This window comes from Mobula birostris, chromosome 11 (assembly GCF_030028105.1).
Source record: "Mobula birostris isolate sMobBir1 chromosome 11, sMobBir1.hap1, whole genome shotgun sequence".
Lineage (NCBI taxonomy): Eukaryota > Metazoa > Chordata > Chondrichthyes > Myliobatiformes > Myliobatidae > Mobula > Mobula birostris.
The window spans coordinates 96330625-96355526 of record NC_092380.1 but is presented as its reverse complement, the minus strand read 5'-3'; the positions used below and the strand labels follow the sequence as shown (position 1 = coordinate 96355526).

General features: G+C 41.5%; 1 protein-coding gene across 1 annotated transcript in view; it reads left to right on the top strand.

Moving 5' to 3' along the window:
- The window catches only part of LOC140205266 (transmembrane 7 superfamily member 3-like), a 61589-nt gene that overhangs the window by 16997 nt on the left and 19690 nt on the right, over positions 1-24902 (top strand). The window contains exons 4-5 of the mRNA XM_072272731.1: positions 11475-11595; positions 20422-20593. Of these exons, the coding sequence (XP_072128832.1) occupies positions 11475-11595; positions 20422-20593 (293 nt within the window). The remainder of the gene's footprint in view (positions 1-11474; positions 11596-20421; positions 20594-24902) is intronic.

Below are 24902 nucleotides of genomic sequence, written 5' to 3'. Positions count from 1 at the left end.
TGATGATACTAAATTGAGTGGAAAAGCAAGTTGTGCAGCAGATACAGAGAGTCTGCAGAGAGATATAGATAGGCGAAGTGAATGGGCAAGGGTCTGGCAGATGGAGTACAATGTTGGTAAATGTGAGGTCATCCACTTTGAAAGGAAAAATGAAAGGGCAGATTATTATTTACATGGTAAAAAATTTCAGCATGCTGTTGTGCAGAGGGACTTGGGAGTGCTTGTGCATGAATCACAAAAGGTTGGTTTGCAAGAAGGCAAATGGGATGTTGGTCTCCATTGCTAGAGGGTTTAAATTTAAGAGCAGGGAGGTTATGCTGCAGCTGAACAGGGTACTGGCGAGGCCGCACCTGGAGTACTGTGTGCATTTCTTGTCTCCTTACCTGAGGAAGGATATACTGGCTTTGGAGGCAGTGCAGAGGAGGTTCACCAGGTTGATTCCAGAGATGAGGGGGTTAGACTGAGGAGAGATTGAGTTGCCTGGAACAGTACTTGCTGGAATTCAGAAGAATGAGAGAGGATCTTACAGAAACATAAATTATGAAAGGGATAGATAAGATAGAGCAGGGGTGGCCAACCTTTTACATTCCATGCGTCAATTTTTTCACTCGCGAGTTCAGATGCGCCATACAACTCTTGTACCCCCATTCAGTTCTTGTAAAAAAATATGTTAATATAGAACTCATGCGTGAAAAAATCGCATGTGAACTCGTGCGTGAAAAAAATTGACGCATAGAATGTAAAAGGTTGGCCACCCCTGAGACAGAAGCAGGAAAGTTGTTTCCACTGGTAGGTGAGACTAGAACTCGGGGACATAGCCTCAAGATTCGGGGGAGTAAATTTACGATGGAGATGAGGAGAAACTGCTTTTCCCAGAGGGTGGTGAATCTGTGGAATTCTCTGCCCAATGAAGCAGAGGAGGCAACCTCCATAAATATATTTAAGACGAGGTTTGGATAGATTTTTGCAACGTAGGGGAATTAAGGGTTATGGGGAAAAGGCAGCCATGATCTTATTGAATGATGGAGCAGGCTCGACGGGCCAGGTGGCCTACTCCTGCTCCTGTTTCTTATGTAAATGCTCCAGCATCCACCACTTGCGATAGTACTTCATTCCACATTCTCCCCACCTTCTGAGTGAAGATGTTCCCCCCATGTTCCCCTTAAACACTTCACCCTTCATCCATGATCTCTGTTGTCTCACCCAATCTCAGTGGAAGAAGCCTGCCTGCACTTGCCCTATTTATACCCTTCATAATTGTGTTTACCTCTTATCAAATCTCCCCTATTTCTCTATGTTCTAGGGAATAAAATCCTAACCTATTCAACCTTTCCCTATAGCTCAGGTCCTCAAGTCTTGGCATCATCCTTGTAAATTTTCTCCACACTCTTTCAGTCTTATTTACCCAAACTGAACACAACACTCCAGACTAGATCTCAGCAATGTCCTATACAATTTGAACATCCCAACTCTTGTACTCAGTGCATTGATTTATGAAGGCCAAATTGCCAACAGTTTTCTTTATGGCCCTATTTACCCATGACATCACCTTTAAGAAATTATGAACCTGTATTCCAAGATGCCTCCGTTCTACTGCACTACTCGATGACCTACTGTTCACTGTGTAAGACCTACCCTGATTGGTCCTTCCAAAGTATAACACTTCACACTTGTTTGCATTAGAATCCATCTACCTTTTTTTTTTTTTTTTTGCAGCCTATTATTCCAGCTGGTCCAAAATACCACTGCAAGCTTTGATTTGATAGTCCTCCTCACTGTCCACTACAGCCCTAATCTTGTGGTCATCTGCAAATTTGCCTATCCAGTTTGTTGATAGAAAAGACAACAACGGACCTAGCACTGATCCCTGTGGCACACCATACTCTGGCTTCTTCTGTGAAGCCAATGTCCAATCAAATTTCTTGCCTCATCTTCAATGCCAAGTGGCTGAACCTTCTTGGCTAACCTCCCATGCGGGACCTGTCAAAGGCCTCGCTGAAATCCATGTACACAATGTCTGCTCTCTTACCTTCATCAACTTTACTGGTAACTTCCTTGTAAAACTATAGGATTAGTTAGACACGACTTAGCACACGCAAACTATGTTGATTATCCCTAATCATTCCGTCTATCCAAATACTTGTATACCTGGTTCATAAGACTATAAGATATAGGAGCAGAATTAGGCCATTTGACCCATTGAGTCTGCTCTACCATTTCATCATGGCCGATCTAATTTTCCTCTGCTCCAATCTCCTGTCTTCTTCCTGTATCCCTTCATGCCTTGACCAATCAAGAATCTATCAACTTCTGCCTTAAATATACAGTACATAAAAGTGGCTGCCTGTGACAAAGAATTACACAGTTTCACCACTCTCTGGCTTAAGAAATTCCGCCTCAACTTTGTTCTAAAAGTACAACCCTCTATTCTGAGGCTGTGCTCTTTGGTCTTAGACTCTTCCACCATAGGAAGCATCCTCTATGTATCCACTATATGGCCTTTCACCATTCAATAGATTTCAAAGAGGTCAGCCCTCATTCTTTTGAATTCTAGTCAATACAGGCCCAGAGCCATCAAACACTTCTCATATGACAAGCCATTCCATCCTGAAATCATTTTCATGAACCTCCTTTGAACCTTCTCCAGTTTCAGCACATCTTTTCTAAGATAATGGGCCCAAAACTGCTCTCAACACTTCAAATGAGGTCTTACCAGTGCTTTATAAAGACTGCTTTTATATTCTAGTCCTCTTGAAATAAGTGCTAACATTGCATTTGCCTTCCTCGCCACAGAATCAAGCTGCAAATTAGCCTTTAGGTAATCCTGCAATAAGACTCCCAAGTATTTTCTCTGCATTTAGAAAATAATCAATCCTTTCATTTCTTCTACTAAAGTGGATGACCATGCGCTTCCCAACACTGTATTTCATCTTCCATTTCTTTGCCCGTTCTCCTAATCTGTCTGACTATAATAGCCTCTCTACTTCCTCAAAACTACCTGCCCCTTCACTTATCTTCATACCATCTGCAAACTTTGCAACAAGGCAATCAATTCCATCATCCAAACCATTGACATGTAATGTGAAAAGAATCAGTCCCAGCACATCCCTGTGGAACAATACTAGTCACCAGTAGCCAGCCAGCAAAATAAAATCTCCTTTTCCCCATTCTTTGCCTCCTGTGAATCTGCCTCTGCTTTATCCATGCTACAGTTAGCCAGCCTAGTATTGGCATCTTGTCAAGGGCCTTCTGAAAATCCAAGTACACAACATCAACTGATTCTGTTTTGTTTATCCTGCTTGTTATTTCTACAAAGAACTCCCAACAGATTTGTCAGGCAAGGTTCTCCCTTGAGGAAAATGCTGACCACAGCTTATTTTATCATGTGGCTCCAAGTACCCTGAGATCTCGTCTGTAGTAATCAACTCTAACATCTTCCCAACCACTGAGGTCAGACTAACTGGCCTATAGTTTCCTTTCTTCTGCTTCTTTCCCTTCTTGAGGAGTGTCATTTGCAATTTTCCAGTCTTCCAGGAACCATTTCAAAATCTAGTGATTCTTCAAAGGTCATTACTAATGTGTCCAAAATCTCTTTAAGCTTTTTCAGAACCCTGGGGTGTACACCATCTGGTCCGGGTGACTTATCTACCTTCAGACCTTTCAGTTTCCCAATTTCTCTAGTTTTTGTAACTCCATATACTACACCACCCCTGACACCAGGATCTTCCACAGTGAAGACTGATGCAAAATACTTATTCAGTTTGTCCGCCTTTTCGTTTTCTCCCCCATTACCACCTCTCCAGCATAGCTTTTGTTTTCCAGCAGTCAGATATCTACTCTTGCCTCTCTTTTACACTTTACATATCTGAAGAAACTTTTGGTATCCTCTTCAATATTATCGCTAGCTTACTTTTGTGTTCCATCTTTACCTTAATGGTGTTTTTAGTTGCCTTTTGTTGGTTTTTAAAAGCTTCCCAGTCCTCTAATTCCCCACTAATTTTTGCTGATTTATATGCCCCCTCTTTGGCTTTTATGTTGGATTTGACCTCTTGTTAGCCATGGTTTATGTCATCTTTCCTTTAGCATACTTCTTTCTCTTTGGGATGTATATATCCTGTGCCTTCCCAATTGCTTCCAGAAATTCCAGCCATTGCTGCTCTGCCATCATCCCTGCCAGTGTTCTTTTCCAATCAATTCTAGCCAACTCCTCTCTCATGCCTCTGTAATTCCCTTTACTCTACTGTAATACTGATACATCTGACTTTAGCTTCTCCTTCTCAAATTTCCGGGTGAATTTGATCATATTATAATTATTTTCCCCTAAGGGTTCTTTTACCTTAAGGTTTCTTTTACCTTAAGGTTTCTAATCAATTTTGGTTCAGTGCACAACGTCCAATCCAGAATAGCTGATCACCTAGTTGTCAGAAAAGGCTTGTCAGAAGGGCAGTGTTATGATAATTGTGGGGGATTTTAACATGCGAGTGGATTGGGAAAATCAGGTCGGCACTGGATCTCAAGAGAGAGAATTTGTAGAATGTCTGCGAGATGGCTTTTTAGAACAGCTTGTTGTTGAGCCCACTAGAGGATCAGCTGTACTGGATTGGGTATTGTGTAATGAACTGGAGGTGATTAGAGAGATTGAGGTGAAGGAACCCTTAGGAGGCAGTGATCATAACATGATTGAGTTCACTGTGAAATTTGAAAAAGAGAAGCCGAAATCTGATGTGTTGGTATTTCAGTGGAGTAAAGGAAATTACAGTGGCACGAGAGAGGAACTGGCCAAAGTTGACTGGAAAGGGACACTGGCGGGAAAGACGGCAGAGCAGCAGTGGCTGGAGTTTATGCCAGAAGTGAGGAAGGTGCAAGACAGGTATATTCCAAAAAAGAAGAAATTTTCGAATGGAAAAAGGATGCAACCATGGCTGACAAGAGAAGTCAAAGCCGAAGTTAAAAAAAGGAGAGGGCATACAAGGAAGCAAAAATTAGTGGGAAGACAGAGGATTGGGAAGTTTTTAAAAGCTTACAAAAGGAAACTGAGAAGGTCATTAAGAGGGAAAAGATCAACTATGAAAGGAAGCTAGCAAATAATATCAAAGAGGATACTAAAAGCTTTTTCAAGTATATAAAGTGTAAAAGACAGGTGAGGGTAGATATAGGACCGATAGAAAATGATGCTGGAGAAATTGTAATGGGAGATAAGGAGATGGCAGAGGAACTGAATGAGTATTTTGCATCAGTCTTCACTGAGGAAGACATCAACAGTATACCGGACACTCAAGGGTGGCAGGGAAGAGAAGTGTGCGCAGTCACAATTACGACAGAGAAAGTACTCAGGAAGCTGGATAGTCTAAGGGTAGATAAATCTCCTGGACCAGATGGAATGCACCCTCAGGTTCTGAAGGAAGTAGCTGTGGAGATTGCAGAGGCATTAGTGATGATCTTTCAAAAGTCGATAGATTCTGGCATGGTTCCGGAAGACTGGAAGATTGCAAATGTCACTCCGCTATTTAAGAAGGGGGCAAGGAAGCAAAAAGGAAATTACAGACCTGTTAGCTTGACATCGGTGGTTGGGAAGTTGTTGGAGTCGATTGTCAAGGATGAGGTTACAGAGTACCTGGAGGCATATGACAAGGTAGGCAGAACTCAGCCTGGATTCCTTAAAGGAAAATCCTGCCTGACAAACCGATTACAATTTTTTGAGGAAATTACCAGTAGGCTAGACAAGGGAGATGCAGTGGATGTTGTATATTTGGATTTTCAGAAGGCCTTTGACAAGGTGTCACACATGAGGCTACTTAACAAGATAAGAGCCCATGGAATTACCGGAAAGTTACATACGTGGATAGAGCATTGGCTGATTGGCAGGAAACAGAGAGTGGGAATAAAGGGATCCTATTTTGGTTGGCTGCCGGTTACTAGTGGTGCTCCACAGGGGTCCGTGTTGGGGCCGTTTCTTTTTACATTGTACATCAACAATTTGGATTATGGAATAGATGGCTTTGTGGCTGAGTTTGCTGACGATACGAAGATAGGTGGAGGGGCCGGTAGTGCTGAGGAAACAGAGAGTCTGCAGAGAGACTTGTATAGATTGGACGAATGGGCAAAGAAGTGGCAAATGAAATACAATGTTGGAAAGTGTATGGTTATGCACTTTGGCAGAAGAAATAAATGGGCAGACTATTATTTAAATGGGGAAAGAATTCAGAGTTCTGAGATGCAACGGGACTTGGGAGTCCTCGTTCAGGATACCCTTAAGGTTAACCTCCAGGTTGAGTCGGTAGTGAAGAAGGCGAATGCAATGTTGGCATTCATTTCTAGAGGAATAGAGTATAGGAGCAGGGATGTGATGTTGAGGCTCTATAAGGCACTGGTGAGACCTCACTTGGAGTACTGTTGTCAGTTTTCGTCTCCTTGCTTCAGAAAGGATGTGCTGACGTTGGAGAGGGTACAGAGAAGATTCACTAGAATGATTCCGGGAGTGAGAGGGTTAACATATGGGGAACATTTGTCCGCTCTTGGACTGTATTCTTTGGAGTTTAGAAGAATGAGGGGAGACCTCCTAGAAACATTTGAATGTTGAAAGGCATGGACAGAGTGGATGTGGCAAAGTTGTTTCCCATGATGGGGCATGACTTAAGGATCGAAGGGCGCCCATTCAGAACAGAAATGCAAAGAAATTTTTTTAGTCAGAGGGTGGTGAATCTATGGAATTTGTTGCCACGAGCAGCAGTGGAGGCCAAGTCACTGGGTGTATTTAAGGCAGAGATTGATAGGTATCTGAGTAGCCAGGGCATCAAGGGTTATGGTGAGAAGGTGGGGGAGTGGGACTAAATAGGAGAATGGATCAGCTCATGATAAAATGGCGGAGCAGACTCGATGGGCCGAATGGCCGACTTCTGCTCCTTTGTCTTATGGTCTTGTTTCAACCACAAGCTGCTCTTGAAAGCCATCTTGTTGGCACTCTGGAAACTCCCCCTCTTGGAATCCAACAGCAATCTGATTTTCCAAATCTATCTGCGTTTTGAAGTGCCCCATGACTATTGTAACATTGTCCTTTTGGCATGCATTTTCTTTCTCCTGTTGTAATTTGTAGGCCATATCCTTACTACTTTTTGGGGTCTGTATACAACTCCCATCAAGGCCTTTTAAAATTTGCAGTTCCTTAGCTCTATCCACAATGATTCAACGCCTTCTGACCTTATGTCACATTTTTCTAATGATTTGATTTCATTTTGTTTTTGACCAACAGAGCAACACTGCTCCCTCTGCCTTCTGGCCTTTTGTTTCAATACAATGTATATCCTTTGACATTAAGCTCCCATCTATAATCATCTTTCAGCCATGATTCAGTGATGCCCTATCAACAGCTTCTCCTCACTACACATTACCTCTCTTTCTAAACCATCTCCCTCATCCTCAGCACTATTATCTGCCTTTCCTCCAGTGCTTCTTGCATTGAAATATAGGCAGCTCAGGACACTGGTCACACCATGTTCAACCTTTTGATTCCTAACTTTGTCTGAGGTCTTGCTAACATCTGCTTCCACAATTTCTCCACTAACTGTTCTGGCATTCTGGTTCCCATCCCTCTGCAACTCTAGTTTAAAGCCCATCCTTCCTGCTAGGATATTAGTTCCCCTCCAGTTCAGGTGCCACCTTCCCTGGAAGAGAGTCCAGTGATCCAAAAATCTTATGCCCTCCTTCCTGCACCAACTCCTTCACCGTATATTAAACTAGTTCTGGCCTCACTAGCACATGGCATGGGTAACAGTCCTAAGATCACAAGCCTGGAGGTCCTGCTCTTTAACTACACACCTAACTCCCTGAACTACCTATGCAGAACCTTGTCACTGTCCTACCCACGTCATTGGTACCCTCATGGACCACGACTTCTGGTTGTTCACCTTCCCACTTAAGGTTGCTAAGGACTTGGTCCGAGATATCCCAGACCCCGGCACTCAGGAGGCAACATACCATCTGGGAATCTCGTTCTGCCCCACAGAATCTCCTGTCTGTTCCCCTAACTAATGAATCCCCTATTACCACAATGTGCTTTTTCTCTCCCCTTCCCTTCTGGGTCACAGAGGCAGACTCATTGCCAGAGACCAAACCATAGTGACTTTACTCTGTTAGGTCATCTTTCCCCAACAGTATCCAAAGTGATATACCTGTTGTTGAGGTCGAAGACCACGGGTACTCTGCACTGGCTCCTTAATCCTTTTTCCCTTCCTAACTCTTTCCCAGTCTCCTGTGTCCTGCACCTTGGGTGTAACTCCCTCTCTCTATGTCCTAACTATTACCCCTTTTCACCCTCCCGAATGATCCAGAGTTCTTCTAGTTCCAGCTCCAATTCCTTAATGTGGATTATTGGAAGCTGCAGCTGGATGTACTTCTCTCCTTTGTAATCGTCGGGGACACTGGAGGTCTCCTTGCTTTCCCACATCCCGCAAGAGGAGCATTCAGCTATCCTGCCTGGCATCTCTACAATCCTGTCTGAGCAGATATAAAGAAGGAAAAGGGGGAAAAAAAACTTAACCTAGAGCTGCTCATTGCTGCCTTTGACTGAAGCCTCGAAGAGCTAAAGCCTCAAGATCACCACTCTGACTCTGTCCACTCAGATGATGGCTGCTGCACTTGCCCCTGCCTTCCTTTAATTGGGTCTTGCTAGTCATTTGCAAAGCCGACTGGTCGCTGGTTAAAGCTCTGTTTTGCTGTACCAACCCGCTGCTGCCTTTTGTACTTGGGCAGTAAACCTGATTGAAGGCCCCTCTTCTCAAAACTTCCAATATCCAGTCAAAACTTCCACCGATCCCTTGGAGTACTTACCAGTAATTTCCCCACTACTGAAGTCAGGCTCACAGGGCTGTAATTTCCTGACTTGTTCTTAGAGCCTTTCTTAAACAACGGAACAGCATTAGCTATCCTCCAATCTTCCAGCACCTCACCTGTGGCTAAGAATGTTTTAAATATCTCTGTGGCCCCTGCAGGTTCTGCACCAGCCTCCCACAGGGTCTGTGCGAACACTTTGTCAGGCACCGGTAATTTATCCACCATAATTTGCCATAAGACTGCAAACACTACCTCCTCTATAATCTGTAGAGGGTTCATGACCTCACTGCTACATTGCCTCATTCCTAGTCTCTGTCTGTCTCCTGAGTAAATACAGACATAAAGTATCAATTTAAGATAATCTCTTTTAGCTCCACTCATAGATTACCACTCTGATCTTCCAGAGGACTAATTTTGTCCCTTGCTAGCTTTTTGCTCTTAATATATCTGTAAAAGAAAAAAACCCTTGGGATTCTCCTTCACCTTGTCTTCCAGAACAACTTCATGTCTTCTTTTTGCCCTCCTGATTTCCTTAAGTGCCCTCTTGTATTTCTTACACTCCTTGTGTACCTCATTTGTTCCTGCCAGCTTGTACCTGCTGTGCACCTCCTGTTTGTTAACCAATATTGTTTTAAAACTGTGGTTCCATGAACTGTTATTCACGCCTTTTATTCTGACAGGAACATACAAACTCTGTACTCACGAAGTTTTACTTTTGAAAGCCCCCCGTGTACCAAGTACACCTTTGCCAGAACACAGCCGATCCCAATCCACACTTTCTGATACCATCAAAACTGGCCTTTCTCCAAAGTGGAATCTCAACCAGAGGACCAGGCCCATCCTTTTCCATAATTACCTCCAAACTAATGGCATTATGATCACTAGATGCAAAGTTTTCCCCTACACAAATTTCTCCTGCCTGCCCTGTCTCATTTCCTAATAGAAGACCTAGTATCGCATTCTCTGTAGTTGGGACTTCAATGTACTGATTAAGGAAACTTACCTAAACACCTGTGACAAACTCATTAAAGTCTAATCTCCTCCCTTAAAATATAATTGTTTTGCAACCCCTGGTTTTTATTTTCCCATGTTTGGTAGTTTGCATTTAGCTCTTGCATGTAAAACCTCACTGAAATGTTCTACAACACTTCCCTGTGACACTTTTTTGAAGATGCACTTTATCCAATTGCCTATTTGAATAGTCTTTTAACCCTCTGCGTCCTGGTGATGATTTTGTCTTCTGTTTTGGATAGGTATACTAAATCAAGGCAATGCCTTGGTTGCTGGTGTAGAGACAGCTTCTTTTCATATTGGTCCATAGCAATGAAGCCAATAAGTCAGGCATAATGAGCAGCAAATGCTTATTCAGTGTAGACCAAATCAAAGCATCAAACGTGCTTATAATTAGTTTTGCAGCCTGTGCAAGTTTTGGTAATCCTTGGTTTTTCTTTTTCAATCCTTTCATCTTGTTCTTCCACACTCTCCATTCTTTTCCAATATTACACCTCATTTACCCGTAGTTAGTTGTGGAATGCTCAGTTTTCTCACTCACACTCTTAACCTTCTTTCCTCGTGTCTTCTCATTCCACATCTTAAAATCTTAAAACTTCTCCTAGCTATGCGTTCATTGACCTGTGATTTCCTTAATGCCTTGGAAATGTACTTCATTTCAAGTTGGGAGAAATAAATAAAAAATCATTTTGGCATAAACTCAGTGAACCTAATTGGTCAAACCAACTATCATTGAAATCTGGTGATTTGACATTTGTAGTCTCAAATGGCGATGCCAAGTGAGGCTTTTGCCAATATTGTACTGTGCTAGGAAATGGGACACAGGTTTGCTCAAAGGTACTGGTTTTTGAAAGTGGTGGAACCAAAATTACAGTGAGACAAAATTAAACTTAAAGGCATCAGACTGGCTGCTGTGAATGCAGCCCAGTCTGTTACAAAAACAGTTCTCCCTTCCACTGACTCTATGCTCCTGCTGCCTCGGGAAAGCAGCCAATATAATCTAGCTCCCTTCCCAATCAGTCAGTCTCTCTCTTCCCCTCTCCCTTGAGGCAGAAATTATAAAAGCCAGGCTCAAGGAAGTTTAGATCCATGTAGGACTCTTGAATGGACCTACTGTACAATAAAGAATTCAATCTACCACATTATGGCATTTGCACTTAGCCTGCACTATCCCTACAGATTCTGGATTCCTTGTTTTTCCTTTTGTATCAGCTCACTGTATAGAGTAATTTGACTGGATGGCATAGAGATAAAAATCTTTTCACTCTATCTTGGTATATGTGACAGTAATAAACCCATTACCAATTAACACCTCAGCTTTCTCTTGACTGAAGCTGATCAAAAGGAGAATTGTTTGGGATATGCCACAGGTACATGCATGCGTACTACTCACCTGATTGTCTCAGCCTGAGATGTCGACTGTTACTGTTTTTCACAGATGCTGCCTGGCCTGCTGAGTTCCTCCATCATTCTGTGTGTGGTCCATCTCTGTCTATTTTTTTCCACTTTTGTTGCAATTCACTTTCACTGTGAGCTTTTAGGAATTGGTGTCGTACTGTAATCATATGTTTTATAAAGAGATCATTAGTTGAACATTTGAACCAATATACCACCTTTCTATCCAATACTCTCAGATCCCATACCTGGTGCCTGCAATCTCGAGTTTGCCTTGGAAAATGACCCGAACTTGCACTTGATGTTCAATGTGTATGAAACCACTGTATCATTTGCGCCAGCTAACCTGGGTGTAAACAGGTAAGTCAGAGTTAACATGGGTATTCTTTTGATTGTTATCTTAGTTTCATGACTTTCAGTAAGTATGTTCTCTTCAAAGGATTTCAAATTGAAAGTTTGCTCCTGTTCAAAATTGTGGTATTGTGCTTTAAAGCAATGTTATTGTGCTACATAAAATATGTTTATTGACTTGCAAAGTCTTAATTTTCAGTGCTATGGGCTTTCAGCTCCAAGCACTGTATTGTACTCCCTCCAAGCTGTATTGGTTTGTTGCATTGGTAACTTTGCCTTTTAGTTGATAAATTCCAGTGGTTATGGGTGCCTCTGATAAGAGCAGCTTCATTGCCCATCTTGGCTGCTTTAGAGAAGATCAAGAGCTGTCTTGGGCTGCTGCCAATTCACTCATTATACCCCTTGCAATGTTATCAGTAGAAGCTTCCAGGATTTGATTGAGCATCAGTGGTAGAAAATTACTGACATCTAGGTCAGAATTCTGTGTGGGACTTGAGAGGAACCTTTGAGAGTTAAGAAACATGAGAAGACATGGAAGCAAAATTAGGCTATTCGTCCCATTGAGTCTGCTCTGCTATCAATCATGGCTGATTTTATTTTTATTTTTCCCTTCAACTCTGTGCGTTCCTCCTCTTCCCCCACTCCCCCATCCCCGAAGAGGGAAGTAGTATTGGAACTCTGGAAATCATTGGTATAGATAGGTTAGAGGAACAACACCTTGTATTTCATCTGGGTAGCCTTCAACCTGCTGGTATGAACATCAATTTCTCGAACTTCCAGTAATGCCCCCCCCCCCCACCATTCCCCATCACCTTTTCCCTCTCTCACCTTGTCTCTTTGCCTGCCCATCGTCTCCCTCTGATGCTCCTCCTCACTTTCCTTCTTTTCTTTGATTCCCCCTTCTCTAGCCCTGTATCTCTTTCACCAATCAACTTCTCAGCTCTTTACTTCACCCCTCCTCTCAGAGTTTCACCTATCACCTTCGTTTCTCCCTCCCCCCCCCCACCTTTTAATTTTACTCCTCATCTTTTTTTCATCAGTCTTGCTGAAGGGTTGACTAACCCTTTTCCATAGATGCTGCCTGGCTGCTGAGTTCCTCCAGCATTTTGTGTGTGCTGTGTGGATTCAGAGTTGGTTTACATAGAAAGCAGGAGGAGTGGTAGATGGAACATATTATGTGTGGAGGTTTGGGTCTGAAGCTGTCCGCAAGGTTCTTCTCTGGGAACCTTACTCCTTCTGAATTTTATAAATGACTTGGGTGAGGAAGTGGAGTGGTGGGTTAGTATGCCTGCAGAGGATATGAAGATTGGTGGTTTTGTGGATAGTGTAGAAGACTGCTATAGGTTACGACTGCACATAAACTGGATGCAGAATCCGATGGTGAAGTGACAGATGAAATTCAATATGGGAAAAGTATGAAGTAATACACTTTGGAAGATTGAACTTGAAGACAGAGTACAAGGTTAATAGCAGGAATTTAATTGGTATGTAGGAGCAGAGGGATCTGGGCCCATGAGTCCCTTGAGGTTAACATGCAATCGATTTGGTGGTTATGTTACATACCCCGTAACGGGTTAAAGAACCAGCAGAAATGGAAAACACCTCGGTCTGGTATTGCTGTTAACTAACGCTATTTTATTAGTAGCTATGCAATACAGCAATATAACATCAGATAAATCAAACAGGTTAGTAAAGTTCATGCATATATAATAGTGTGGAAGTATAAAAACCAAGCTTCTTCAAGCCTAGGGGGTAAATGGATACAGTCTTACGATGATGGGTAAATGAAATCAGTTCAGTTTGTGGTATTGAGTTGAGTAGTGATGGGGGGGGGAGAGAGAGAGAGAGAGATGTTGTGGTTGTCTGAGTAAGCCAACGCCGTTGATTCTTCCCGTTGTCCTCCGAAACTTCCAAGTTAGCCAAACTTGACCAACTTAAGAGCACCATCTTCAAATGATAGTCTACCAACCCAGGAAAAGGTTAGACACACTGGTAGACTCCACAGGGTCACTCTTTCATGCATTAATAATCACAGATCCATCCCTCACAGTCAGTCCTCAGTCCCACACTTGTGGGCACCTGAACAGGATAGTGGTAACTTCACCACACCTTGGTGCATCTGCGTGCCCTGTGAAACAAACAATTACGCTAGTTTAAATACTGTTGTGCTGAACACCAGCTGTCCCTCAAGTAGCTCCCTGCTTCTCTCTGTATAGGAACTCAGAAGCTGGCAGTGTCCTTGCAGAAATCCCAAACACACTATGAGCAGTCTTCGCCCCTCTCTCTTTCTGTAACAAGCTGTTTGTGCTGTACAGCTGCACACTCTCTCTTTTTAAAGGCACAGTCCATAGGGGATAATTCAGGATATCGTCATACCTCCCCTCCTTTTGGGAAAATTTTTGATCAACGAGCTAAATTTTTGTTTAACTGTAGATCACAGTTTGAAACAATACATGTACAATTATCAGGTAACAAAGCAAAACGTGTACAACCTCTAACTTAGCATCTGGATAAACAATCAGCTATAATGTTGTCAGTACATTTTACATGTTTTATTTTCAGGTCATATTCTTGCAAGATCAGACTCCAGTTTAATAACCTATTCTTATCCTCAATCTTAGTTAGAAACACTAAGGGATTGTGATCCGTGTAAATCACCAGTGGTTTCTGGGCAGGAGAAACATAGACTTCAAAATGTTGTAAAGCCAGAATAAGTGATAGCAACTCCTTTTCAACAGTGAAATAATTTTTCTGGTGCACATTAAATTTCCTCGAGAAATACGTTACTGGATGTTCAATGTCATCCTCACCCTTCTGTAACAGTATTGCCCCAGCAGCTTCGTCACTAGCGTCTGTCGCTATAGAGAATGGTTTTGAAAAATCAGGTGCTTTGAGCACAGGTTGGTAACACAGAATAGTTTTTAGTCATTCGAAGGCTTCTTGGCAAAGCTCACTCCATACAAATCTTTCACCCTTCTCTAGTAGTTTCATTAGGGGGAGAGCGATACCTGCAAAGCTCTTACAAAACTTAGGGAAGTACCCCACCATTCCTAAAAACCTTCTTAAATCTTTCTTGCCCGTCGGAACGGGACCCTCGGCAATAGCTTGAACCTTGGCCTGTACAAGAGCCAGTTGGCCCTGGCCTACTACGTAGCCAAGATAAGTAACGGTAGCATGACCAAACTCATTTTTAGCGAGGTTCACAGTAAGATTGGCCTTGGAAAGCCTGTCAAACAGCTTTCCTACTACCGAGATATGTTCTTCCCACGTGCCATTTCATACAACCAAATCATCGATATAAGCCCCTGTATTTTCTAAACCTCAAATCACAGAATTGATCATCCTTTGGAATGTCCCTAGAGCATTTTTCATTTCAAAGGGTAAGGCATTATACTCATATAGTCCAGATGGTGTTACAAATGCTGAGATTTCTCTAGCCCTCTTTGTCAAGGGAACACACTAGTATCCTTTTAGCAAGTCAATTTTTGTGAGGTATTTAGCCTTTCCCACTTTATCAATACAGTCATCCACTCTTGGAATAGGATAAGCATCTGTTTTGGTTAGTGCATTAACTTTCCTGTATTCAGTACAGAATCTCATGCTGCCGTCCGTTTTAGGCACAACAACGCAGGGCGACGTCCAGTCTGAGGTAGATTGCCTAATGATACCAGTTGCTAACATGTACCCAATTTCTTGTTCCACCATTTTGCTTTTTTCTAAGTTCAGTCTGTAGGGATGCTGTTTGATCGGCTCGGCTTGGCCTGCAATTATGTCATGCATCACAGCTGTGCACCATCTCGAGACATCAGGAAACAAATCCTCATAATTGCCAATTAATTCCTTCAATTGTTTTTGCTGTGCAGGCTCCAAATGATGGACTTTGTTATTAATGTTTTTCAAAACAATAGAATTCTCGAGCCTGGTTGAGTCTAGACTTAGCTTGTTAAAATGATCTTGTACCTCGTTACAAGCCTCCATGACTCCACTTGTTTTCGTAACAGTACTCACAGGTGCTATCTCTTGAGTCATAATAATAAGGCTTTATCATATTTGCGTGTTCCACTTGAGTAGCCTTCCTCTGGTCATGAGTCTCAACGACATAATTCAGAGTCAATGTCCTTAATTAACTGGTACAGTCCATGAAATTGTGCTTGGAGGGGGTTGGTCAGAAGGGGGAACAAGACCAGAACTTTATCTCCAACATGAAACACCTGTTCCCTTGCTTTCTGATCATACCAGTGTTTCATTTTAATCTGAGAGTCCTGCAATTACTGCTCTGCAAGGTCACAAGCCTTGTTAAGCCTATCTCGAAACTCCAAAACATAATCCAGCACACTGACATGTACTTTCGGATCAGATCACTGTTCTCTGAGCAAGGTCAGAGGTCCTCTGGGCCTGTGACCAAAAACAAGCTCAAACAGACTAAACCCTAATGATTCTTGAATTGAGTCTCTAACAGCAAAGAGAAGTAGGTATATACCTTCATCCCAGTCCCTGTTATTCTCATAACAGTAGGTTTTAATCATTGTCTGTAAAGTGGAATGGAACTGTTCCAAGGCTCCTTGGGACTCTGGGTGGTATGCAGATGACACAATTTGTTTAGCCCCCAGCTCAGAAACTATTTGCTGGAATATTCCTGATGTAAAGTTATTGCCCTGGTCAGACTGAATTTCTTTGGGCAGACCAACCATAGTGAAAACCTTAATGAGAGCCTTCACCACTGTTTTAGCCCTAATATTTCGAAGAGGAACTGCCTCGGGGAACCTAGAAGCGGCACACATTATAGTTAACACATACTGATGGCCAGCTGCAGTCTTTGGCAGTTGACTAACACAGTCCACTATGACTCGGGGAAATGGTTCACCAAAAGCCGAAGTGGAACTTTAGGGTTGGCCTGATTAGGTTTTCCCACCACCTGGCGCGTATGGCAAATTTTGCAATAATTCACAGTATCCTTCCTCACATTGAGCCAATAAAATTCCCTCATAATCCTGTGCACTGTCTTCTTTACCCCAAAATGTCCACCTAAAGCGTTACTATGGGCCAGGTTTAAAATTTCAGCCCTGTAAACTTTTGGAACCACTACTTGGTGCACAATAGCCCAATCCTCACTTGCAGGCACAGTGGCTGGTCTCCACTTCCTCATTAACACCCCATCTTTAAGGTAGTATCCCACTGACTCTTTCTGAATTTCATCCTCGGAGAGAGCTGTCTCCCTTAAAGCCACAACTTCAAGATCTCGATTCTGTTCCTCTATAAATTCCTTTCTCGATAAGGACAACCCTTTCTTATCAACCTTGCTCTCATCAGCCTTATTACCCTATGAGTCCTGTTGGAATAGGGAAGGTAGAAATGTCTCTGATAAATCATCGTGGGCATCAGCAGACTTTTTAGACATGCTTCGAGTTACTGCGCATGCGGGGTAAATATCAGAATCCATGTGTGGGTCCTCGGCAGCAGGCTTGCTCGTTAGCTGCACTGCTGAATAAACATCGCCCTGGTTAGGAGTCAACCTACCTTCAGTGTTTATTAAACTCAGCACTATCACCAGACTTGCGAAAGCCATGTGTATATGGTGAAAAATTCCAAACAATCCATTTATTCCATTCCTACTACCTTTAGCTGGATCTGTCTCCGTAGTAACCTTTGCAAATAGCTCTCAAAACCAAAACAATCCTTTTTCTCCACATCACAATCGTGAAAAGCAACTCCATAACCTTGAAGGTGTTTACATCCAAATGTTAAAACAAAATTCAGCAGAGTGGCACATACTTCTTTAGCAGACCATTGTCCTGAAAGCAGGGTCAAAGGTCGTGAAACCAATCCAAACTTCAAGTACTTCATTCAAAAGTCCAGAAACAGCACCCTTCTCAATTCAGTAACATTTACTTCATCAATTTTCATCTCATCACCAACTTTTAGAACACTGTCTAATACAAGTGGCTGAGAATCCTCAATTTCCACTGGTACCAAGGTTATCCCCTTATTCACTGAACCAAGCCCATCTGACACAAAAGGACTGCATTCCTTTTCGACCAAGTGAGACACCTCAGACTTTAACTGAGTTTCAACACAAGGTTCAGTACCCTGTGAATCCAGAGGTACTTCAACAACCTGAACACAGGCAATAGGGGCAGCTGCCTCTTCTAGGCTGTCATCACTTGTCCCAATTTCAAATTCAAGGTTACCCTGATATTCCCAGCTATTCTCTGGGAAACTCTCCGGAGTAAACTCAACCTCGTGGGTTAAAACAATCTCGTCTGCTGCCTTAGCAGACTCCCGCAAGGTAGCGGCATCCTTTTCATCTAGGCATGCCCGTACATCATCGGGGACACAGTTCTTAAATTCTTCAATCAAAACCAGCTCTTTCAAGCTGTAAAAATCAGCAGGGTCTAACAGTAGACCTCTTTGCTGCAATTTCTTTATCTTTTCCAGCTCAAACCACCTCTGTCTTTCTGCTTCATCCCTCTGCTTGTCTGCCTCCTCAGCCTCAAGCTGTTTTACTCGTAACACAAACTCGAGCTGTTGCTGTCCTCGCTTCTCCTCAGCCTCGATCCTTAATCTTTCCATCTGATACTGGGTCTCAAACCTGCCAGGTTTATTTTCAGGAAACAACTCCAACTCCTGCACTTTAAACACATCCTCAGATGCATAATACTATTCTCTGCATCTGTTACACGTTAGTAAGTTTCAACTTTTTTGCAACACTCAAAAACTCAAACCTTCTGGTATCCTCTAGTGTCTCAGAGGTTGGCGCTTCCAGAAATTTATCAACATCCATTTCTGCTGTTTTTCCACACAAACAAATCAAAAGGGATTTTCCCCAATGAATTCAAATGAGCCCCCAAACAATTTGTTCAAATCCCAGACAGAGGCCCCAATTTTGTTACGTACCCCGTAACAGGTTAAAGAACCAGCAGAAATGGAAAACACCTTGGAGTCTGGTATTGCTGTTAACTAACGCTATTTTATTAGTAACTACGGAATACAGTAATATAACATCAGGTAAATCAAACAGGTTATTAAAGTTCATGCATATATAAGTGTGGAAATACAAAAACCAAGCTTCTTCAAGCCTAGGGGGTAAATGGATACAGTCTTACGATGATGGGTAAATGAAATCAGTTCAGTTTGTGGTATTGAGTTGAGTAGTGATGGAGAGAGAGAGATGTTGTGGTTGTCCCAGTAAGCTGATGCCGTTGATTCTTCCGGTTGTCCTCCGAAACTTCCAAGTTAGCCAGACTTGACCAACTTAAGAGCACCGTCTTCAAGTGATAGTCTACCAACCCAGGAACAGGTTAGACACACTCGTAGACTCCACAGGGTCGCTCTTTCACACTCTAATGATCACAGATCGATCCCTCACAATTGATCCTCAGTCTCACACTTGTGGGCACCTGAACAGGATAGTGGTAACTTCACCACACCTTAGTGCGTCTGCGTGCCCTGTGAAACAAGCAATTACGCTAGTTTAAATACTGTTGTACTGAACACCAGCTGTCTATCAGGTAGCTCCTCTCTCTCTCTCTCTCTCTCTCTCTCTCTCTCTCTCTCTCTCTCTCTCTCTCTCTCTCTCTCTGTAGGAACTCAGCTGGCAGTGTCCTTGCAGAAATCCCAAACAAACTGTGAGCAGTCTTTGCCCGTCTCTCTTTCTGTAACAAGCTGTTTGTGCTGTACAGCTGCATACTCTCTCTTTTTAAAGGCGCAGTCCATAAGGGATAATTCAGGATATCGTTACAGTTAGAAGACATAATGATTGTTTTCGTTAGTTGGGGTGATTGAGTTCGCCTAAATAAAACTCTGGTTAGACTACACTTGGAGTATTGTGTCTGGTTCTGGTTGCCTCATTATAGGAAGGATGTGGAAGCTTTAGCAAGGATGCAGAGGTGATTTACTAGGATGCTGCCTGGATCACGAGGATAAGTTGAGTGAGCTAGGGCTTTTTGGAGTGATTGAGAATGAGAAGAGACTTGTTGGAGGCATAGAGAGGAATTGAGTGGAGAGTCAGCATCTCTTTTCTAATGTGGCAATGGCCAATACACAAAACATCGCTTTAAGGTGAATGGAGTAAAGATTAGGGGAGATGTCAGAAGTAGGTTTTTACAAAGAGTGCTGTGTGCCTGGAATGCACTGCTGGGGGTAGTGGTATTCCTGATACAATAGGGACTTTAAAGACTTTGATTGGCACAGGGCTGTAAAAAAAAAAAAAAAAAGTATGGTTATAGGCTGGTAAAGAGGGAAGAGTTGATTGTGGAGCAAGTTTATATGGGTTTGGAACAATATTGTGAGCTGAATGGCCTGTAGTATGCTGTACTGTTCTGTGATGAGTCTTATTTTTTGTTGTTGTTTATTGTTTTCTGTGTTGTTCTCCCAAGCATTGTGGGCATGCTGTGTTGGCAGCGAAACGTGTGGTGAACCTTGCAGGCTGCCCCCAGCACATCCTCGGGTGTGTTGGTAGTTTATGCAAACAATGAGTGTCGCTGTATGTTTTGATGTACATGTGATAAGTAACCTTCAACCCTGAATCTTTTTGACTCTCTGGTCTAGTCCTCTAGGATGCTGGAGTTTGTGTTTTAACGTAAATACTGTTTGTTGTCCTGTAGAGGTAATGCATGTTAAAGATGATGATAATAACTGAGATAAAGGCCCAGTGTTTTACTTTACAACTTCCAAGGAGACAGTGAAATATGTTGGTTCTGTATGTTGACTTTTTTTAAAGTTTAGAACTCACAGCATTCAAAACTGTTTTTTCATTGTGCATGAAAGCATAGTTTTGAGAGAGAATCAGCTAATATGTTCAATTAAATTTACGTTGCTGCTTTGTTTTTTTTTAAGAGGGTTGCTGCCCCCTGCTTGTGATGTTAAGACAGATTCTCACTCTAGGTGGAGGTTGACCTACGAACTTTACCAATATTTTCTACCTGAGAATGACCTGAGTGTGACAAGTCTATTAACCGGAATGAGGAAGATGTCATCTGTACAAAGCATAGAAGCGAATGGATTGAAGGTAACAAAGGATATTGTTAATGTAATGATATTAAGCCTTGAGGAAACCTTGCAATTTAAAAATGGTGGGAGAATTTTTCTCCTTCAAAATGTAATAATTTCAATGACCTATTCAACTTGTTTCACTTGGATTCTTGACTAATATTGAACTGCAAGATATGGACTTAAATTCTTTAATGAAGTCAGAGAGCTTAGAGTATAACAGAAGTACATTGTCTACTTAACAAAAGCCAGAGTTATAGATGATTCCTGCTTTCAAGTTTTCTGTGATATGGTCTTTACTTGGTGCATTCTCTGGACTATGGTTTATTTTCCACCTCTGCCTTTTTAACCCCACCCCTCCTTTTAATCCCTCTGCAGTTATTAAATTGCATGCTTGTCTTGACTGAAATTGATAAGCTTCTTACTGTCTTTTTGCTTGAACATGACCTCTGAGAGCTCAAGAAGTCACATCTTCCTGCTGATTTCTGTGTTTAAAACTTTGGAGAGGCTCAAAGTTTTCATTTTCTTATTAGTATTCAATTTTTGTAACTGCAGTTTTCTGACTATTTGCTCTTTCTTCCTGCCTTTATAAACCAATACGCAGATAGATTATCCATCCTTCAAAGTGTTTTCAGAAAAGCTTTCATGTCATACCTTGTGGTTGCAGTTTCTATACTGATAGCAAGTTATGGCACAAGGTTATTAATATCAGATTAATAGTAAACAACATAATTGTATTAACAGATCTTACGGCTTGTCCAGTTGACTGAAATTCGCTGATAGTGTAACGTATCTTGTAATTTCATTTATTTTCATTTTATTAAGTCCACTTTTATGGTTTGATTTTAAAAAGCATGAGTGAATCATTGATATGGTCAAATAGTGTTTTTTTTTGCCACCTTGAGACCTTGCATCTCATTTACTGTATTTGCTGACACAAGGAAAAAAAGACTCAACGTCATTAATTGTCCAGAAAGTAGTTGTGCCAGCAGATTATGAGGATGTATTAGGTGCTGCTTGCTTTTAATTAAAGTTTGCCTTTAGGCATGCAGCAAGGTAAACAGTTTGTCATGCATTTAATCATGATTAAATTTCATGGTAGTTACCCACTAGATTTTAAATATACTGTTAAATTTCACGGCAGTTATCCGTTACATTTTAAATATGATTGTGCTGCTTTCCTGTAATCTGGACTGGAGTTTAATGCAGTATTCAGTAACTTTTATTTTATGGTGAGAAACCAGAGTGACTGTACCTAATTGATTAGTCATTGTTTTCAATGTAGCCTCTTTTAAATCTGATCACTAATGATTGATGAGTGCATTCCTGTCCTTTGTAATCCATTTTTTTGGCTCCTACAATCAATGCAAAGGGCTATGGAAAGGCTTTTTCAGAATCTGGTTGTAATGTATAATGCCAGCAGCCAACAACAAGTGTTTGATTAATTCAGATATTTTCTAATCAATCATTATGCTAAGCTTTATAAAGGAATTGATTTTAATGGTTACATATTGATACAATAAAACATGGCCAATGCCTCAGTAAAATTTCCAGATAGTAAATACTCTCTGAAATTGTTAACAGAATGCTTGAGCTATATATTACGTAGTTTGAGGTATATATTGATAAATGATCATAAAAGCTTCAAGGGAGGATCTGCCTCCTGCATTAATGTCTATCAACATAAGATTCGGATCATGAAAATTTGTGTTTTCTATCCTATGGTTACAAATAGCAAGTCTTCTTAGAAAAATATGTTCTATTCTTGCCTCAAGCTATATTTTATTGAAATATGGCATAAGAATAAGAGTGACAAAGGTGTTCCAACAAAATTTTAAATTAAAACAAAACTTTACATTTTACAACCAAGTGCATGTTGCAACACTCTAGTCAGGCACCTTTGGTACCAGACTACAGAAATTGACCAGAATCATCTTTCTCTGAGCAGCACAACTGATCCTTCTTTCAGTATAGACACTTCTGGATCACAAGGGATCCAAGGACTCAATGTAACTCAAAGATGCCATAAATTGGAAATCTCATTAGTTGAGATTGCAGAAATTCCACTGATAGCTAATTAGACGCAGTAGAGATCTTGCTTAATTTTAGATCTTAGAATTAGTTAATATGGCATATTCAAAATGTGCCAGACTGCAGCGATTGCTGGACTAGAGTGTTTCAACCTGTACTGACTTCTTCAGAGACTATATTTTCTTCACAATATTATTGAGAGCATACCAAATTCAGTTTTAAAAAATCTTCCATTTATGTTATCTTTTTTTATCCCGCTCCACCTGATTGCTCAGTGTTCACTTCTTGAAGGGTTTAATTGTCGGATTCGATTTTTTTTTTCTTCTTCAGAACTTGAAAATCCAGGCCTGATACATCAAATAGCCTGAGCAGCTTATGAGGTTTCAATTGCTCTGCAGGGATGATGTTGAACAATTACTTTTTCACTTGAAAATGTAAATATCCAACAAATTCCAACCAGTCAATATCTTTGCCATTCTACTGATAAAAGTCCCAGAAATTTTAGCGATTGCATTGTTGCCACTGCCTGTCAATGCAGCAAGATCTGGAAAAAAAAGTAGTTGGTCAAACACTCTTCAAGAACAAATGTTCCCATATAGATGGGTATAATTTGTCAACCTTGGCATTATCATCCCTGCCTTGGTGGACACAGACTGGGTGGTGGAGGACCTCTCATTCCTGGAGGCATTTTCATTGCTGCTCAGACATTCCCATAAGTGGTTCCAATAGGCAGCCTCATAACAGGAAGACTGCCCATCGGTTGGTGACTTTTATGCATGCACAGTGCTATAAAAAGTATTCACCCACTCCCCCAGAAGTTCTTTTTGTTTTGTTTTTTACATTGACTCACAGGGGATTTAATTTGGATCACTTTGTAGAGATCTGTTTTCACTTTGACACGAAAGAGTCCTTTTCTGTTCTTCAGTGTTTTTTTTTAAAAAAGCCTAATTTAAAGCATTAAGATTCAATGTTGTAAAACAATAAAACATTAAAACTGCTGGGGGGGTTGGTGGGATGACTACTTTTTATAGGCACTGTATGTTCTGTGTACATGTCCACATGGTGCTGACTACATGGTGGCATGATGTTTGAAAGAACTGTGAGCCAAAACAGCAAAAATATGGAATGAGAACCAGAATCCTGTGTATTATCACTGATATGCGTTGTAAAGTTTGTTGTTTTGTAGCAGTAACTCAAGTTCACTCCATGCTGAATGAAACATGATCTCTGAGGCTGACATGCAAGCATCCTTCGGGAGGGTAAACCCACGGAAAACCCCTGGCTCAGGTAGTGTACCAGGCAGTGTACTGAAGACCTTTGCTAGTCAACTGGCAGGAGAATTCACAGAAATCTTTAACCTCTAACTTCAGCATTCTGAGGCACCCACTTGCTTCAAGTAGGCTTCCATCATACCATTTTCAAGTACTTACACCCACTGTGATGAAGTGCTTTAAGAGGTTGGTCATGAAGCATATCAACCCCTGCTTTAGGAGTGACTAGGATATCCACCAATTTGCCTCCTGGCACAACAGATTGACAGCAGATGCCATTTTATTGGTTGTTCACTCAGCTCTGGAACAGTGAAGATTCAAACAGCAGGATGCTGTTCATTAACTATTGCTTTGCATTCAACACAATCATCCCCTCAACTTATCATTAAGCTCCAAGCCCTCAGCCTCGTTACCTCCTTGTGCAACTGGATCCTCTATTTCCTCACTAGCAGACTCCAGTCAATATGGATTGGCAATAACATCTCTTCCACAATCATCAGCAGCGCAGGTGCACCACAAGGCAGTGTACGTGGCTCCCTGCTTTCCTTGCTTTATACCTATGGCTGTGAGGCTAAGTACAGCTCCAATGCCTTATTTCAATTTGCAGAAGAGAGCCCTGCTAGCAGCCGATGGGGTAACATCTTTTCGAACTTGCTCCTACCTTATCTATCTTTTTGTTTCCTACCAGTTTTTTGAAACCTTATTATAAATCTCAATATTGCTCTATTATGTCCATGAGAAAGACTAAAGCCTCTGCAAAAGAAAAAGATGATGATTCTCCAACCACTTTGGAATCAATTGGAGATTTCCTTAGAAAGCAAAGAACAGAACTCTCTGAGGAATTTCAACATCTTAACATCAAGTTGGACACTATCCAACAAACTCTAATTGAACATGAAAAGCGAATTAAGGAGAATAAAGACACTTTTTTCGACACTGGAAGTGGACTTAGAAGACATGAGTAAGCTCTGAAAAAAACTATCGTTATCTAATGAAAAATTAACAAGGAAGATTATCAACCTGGAA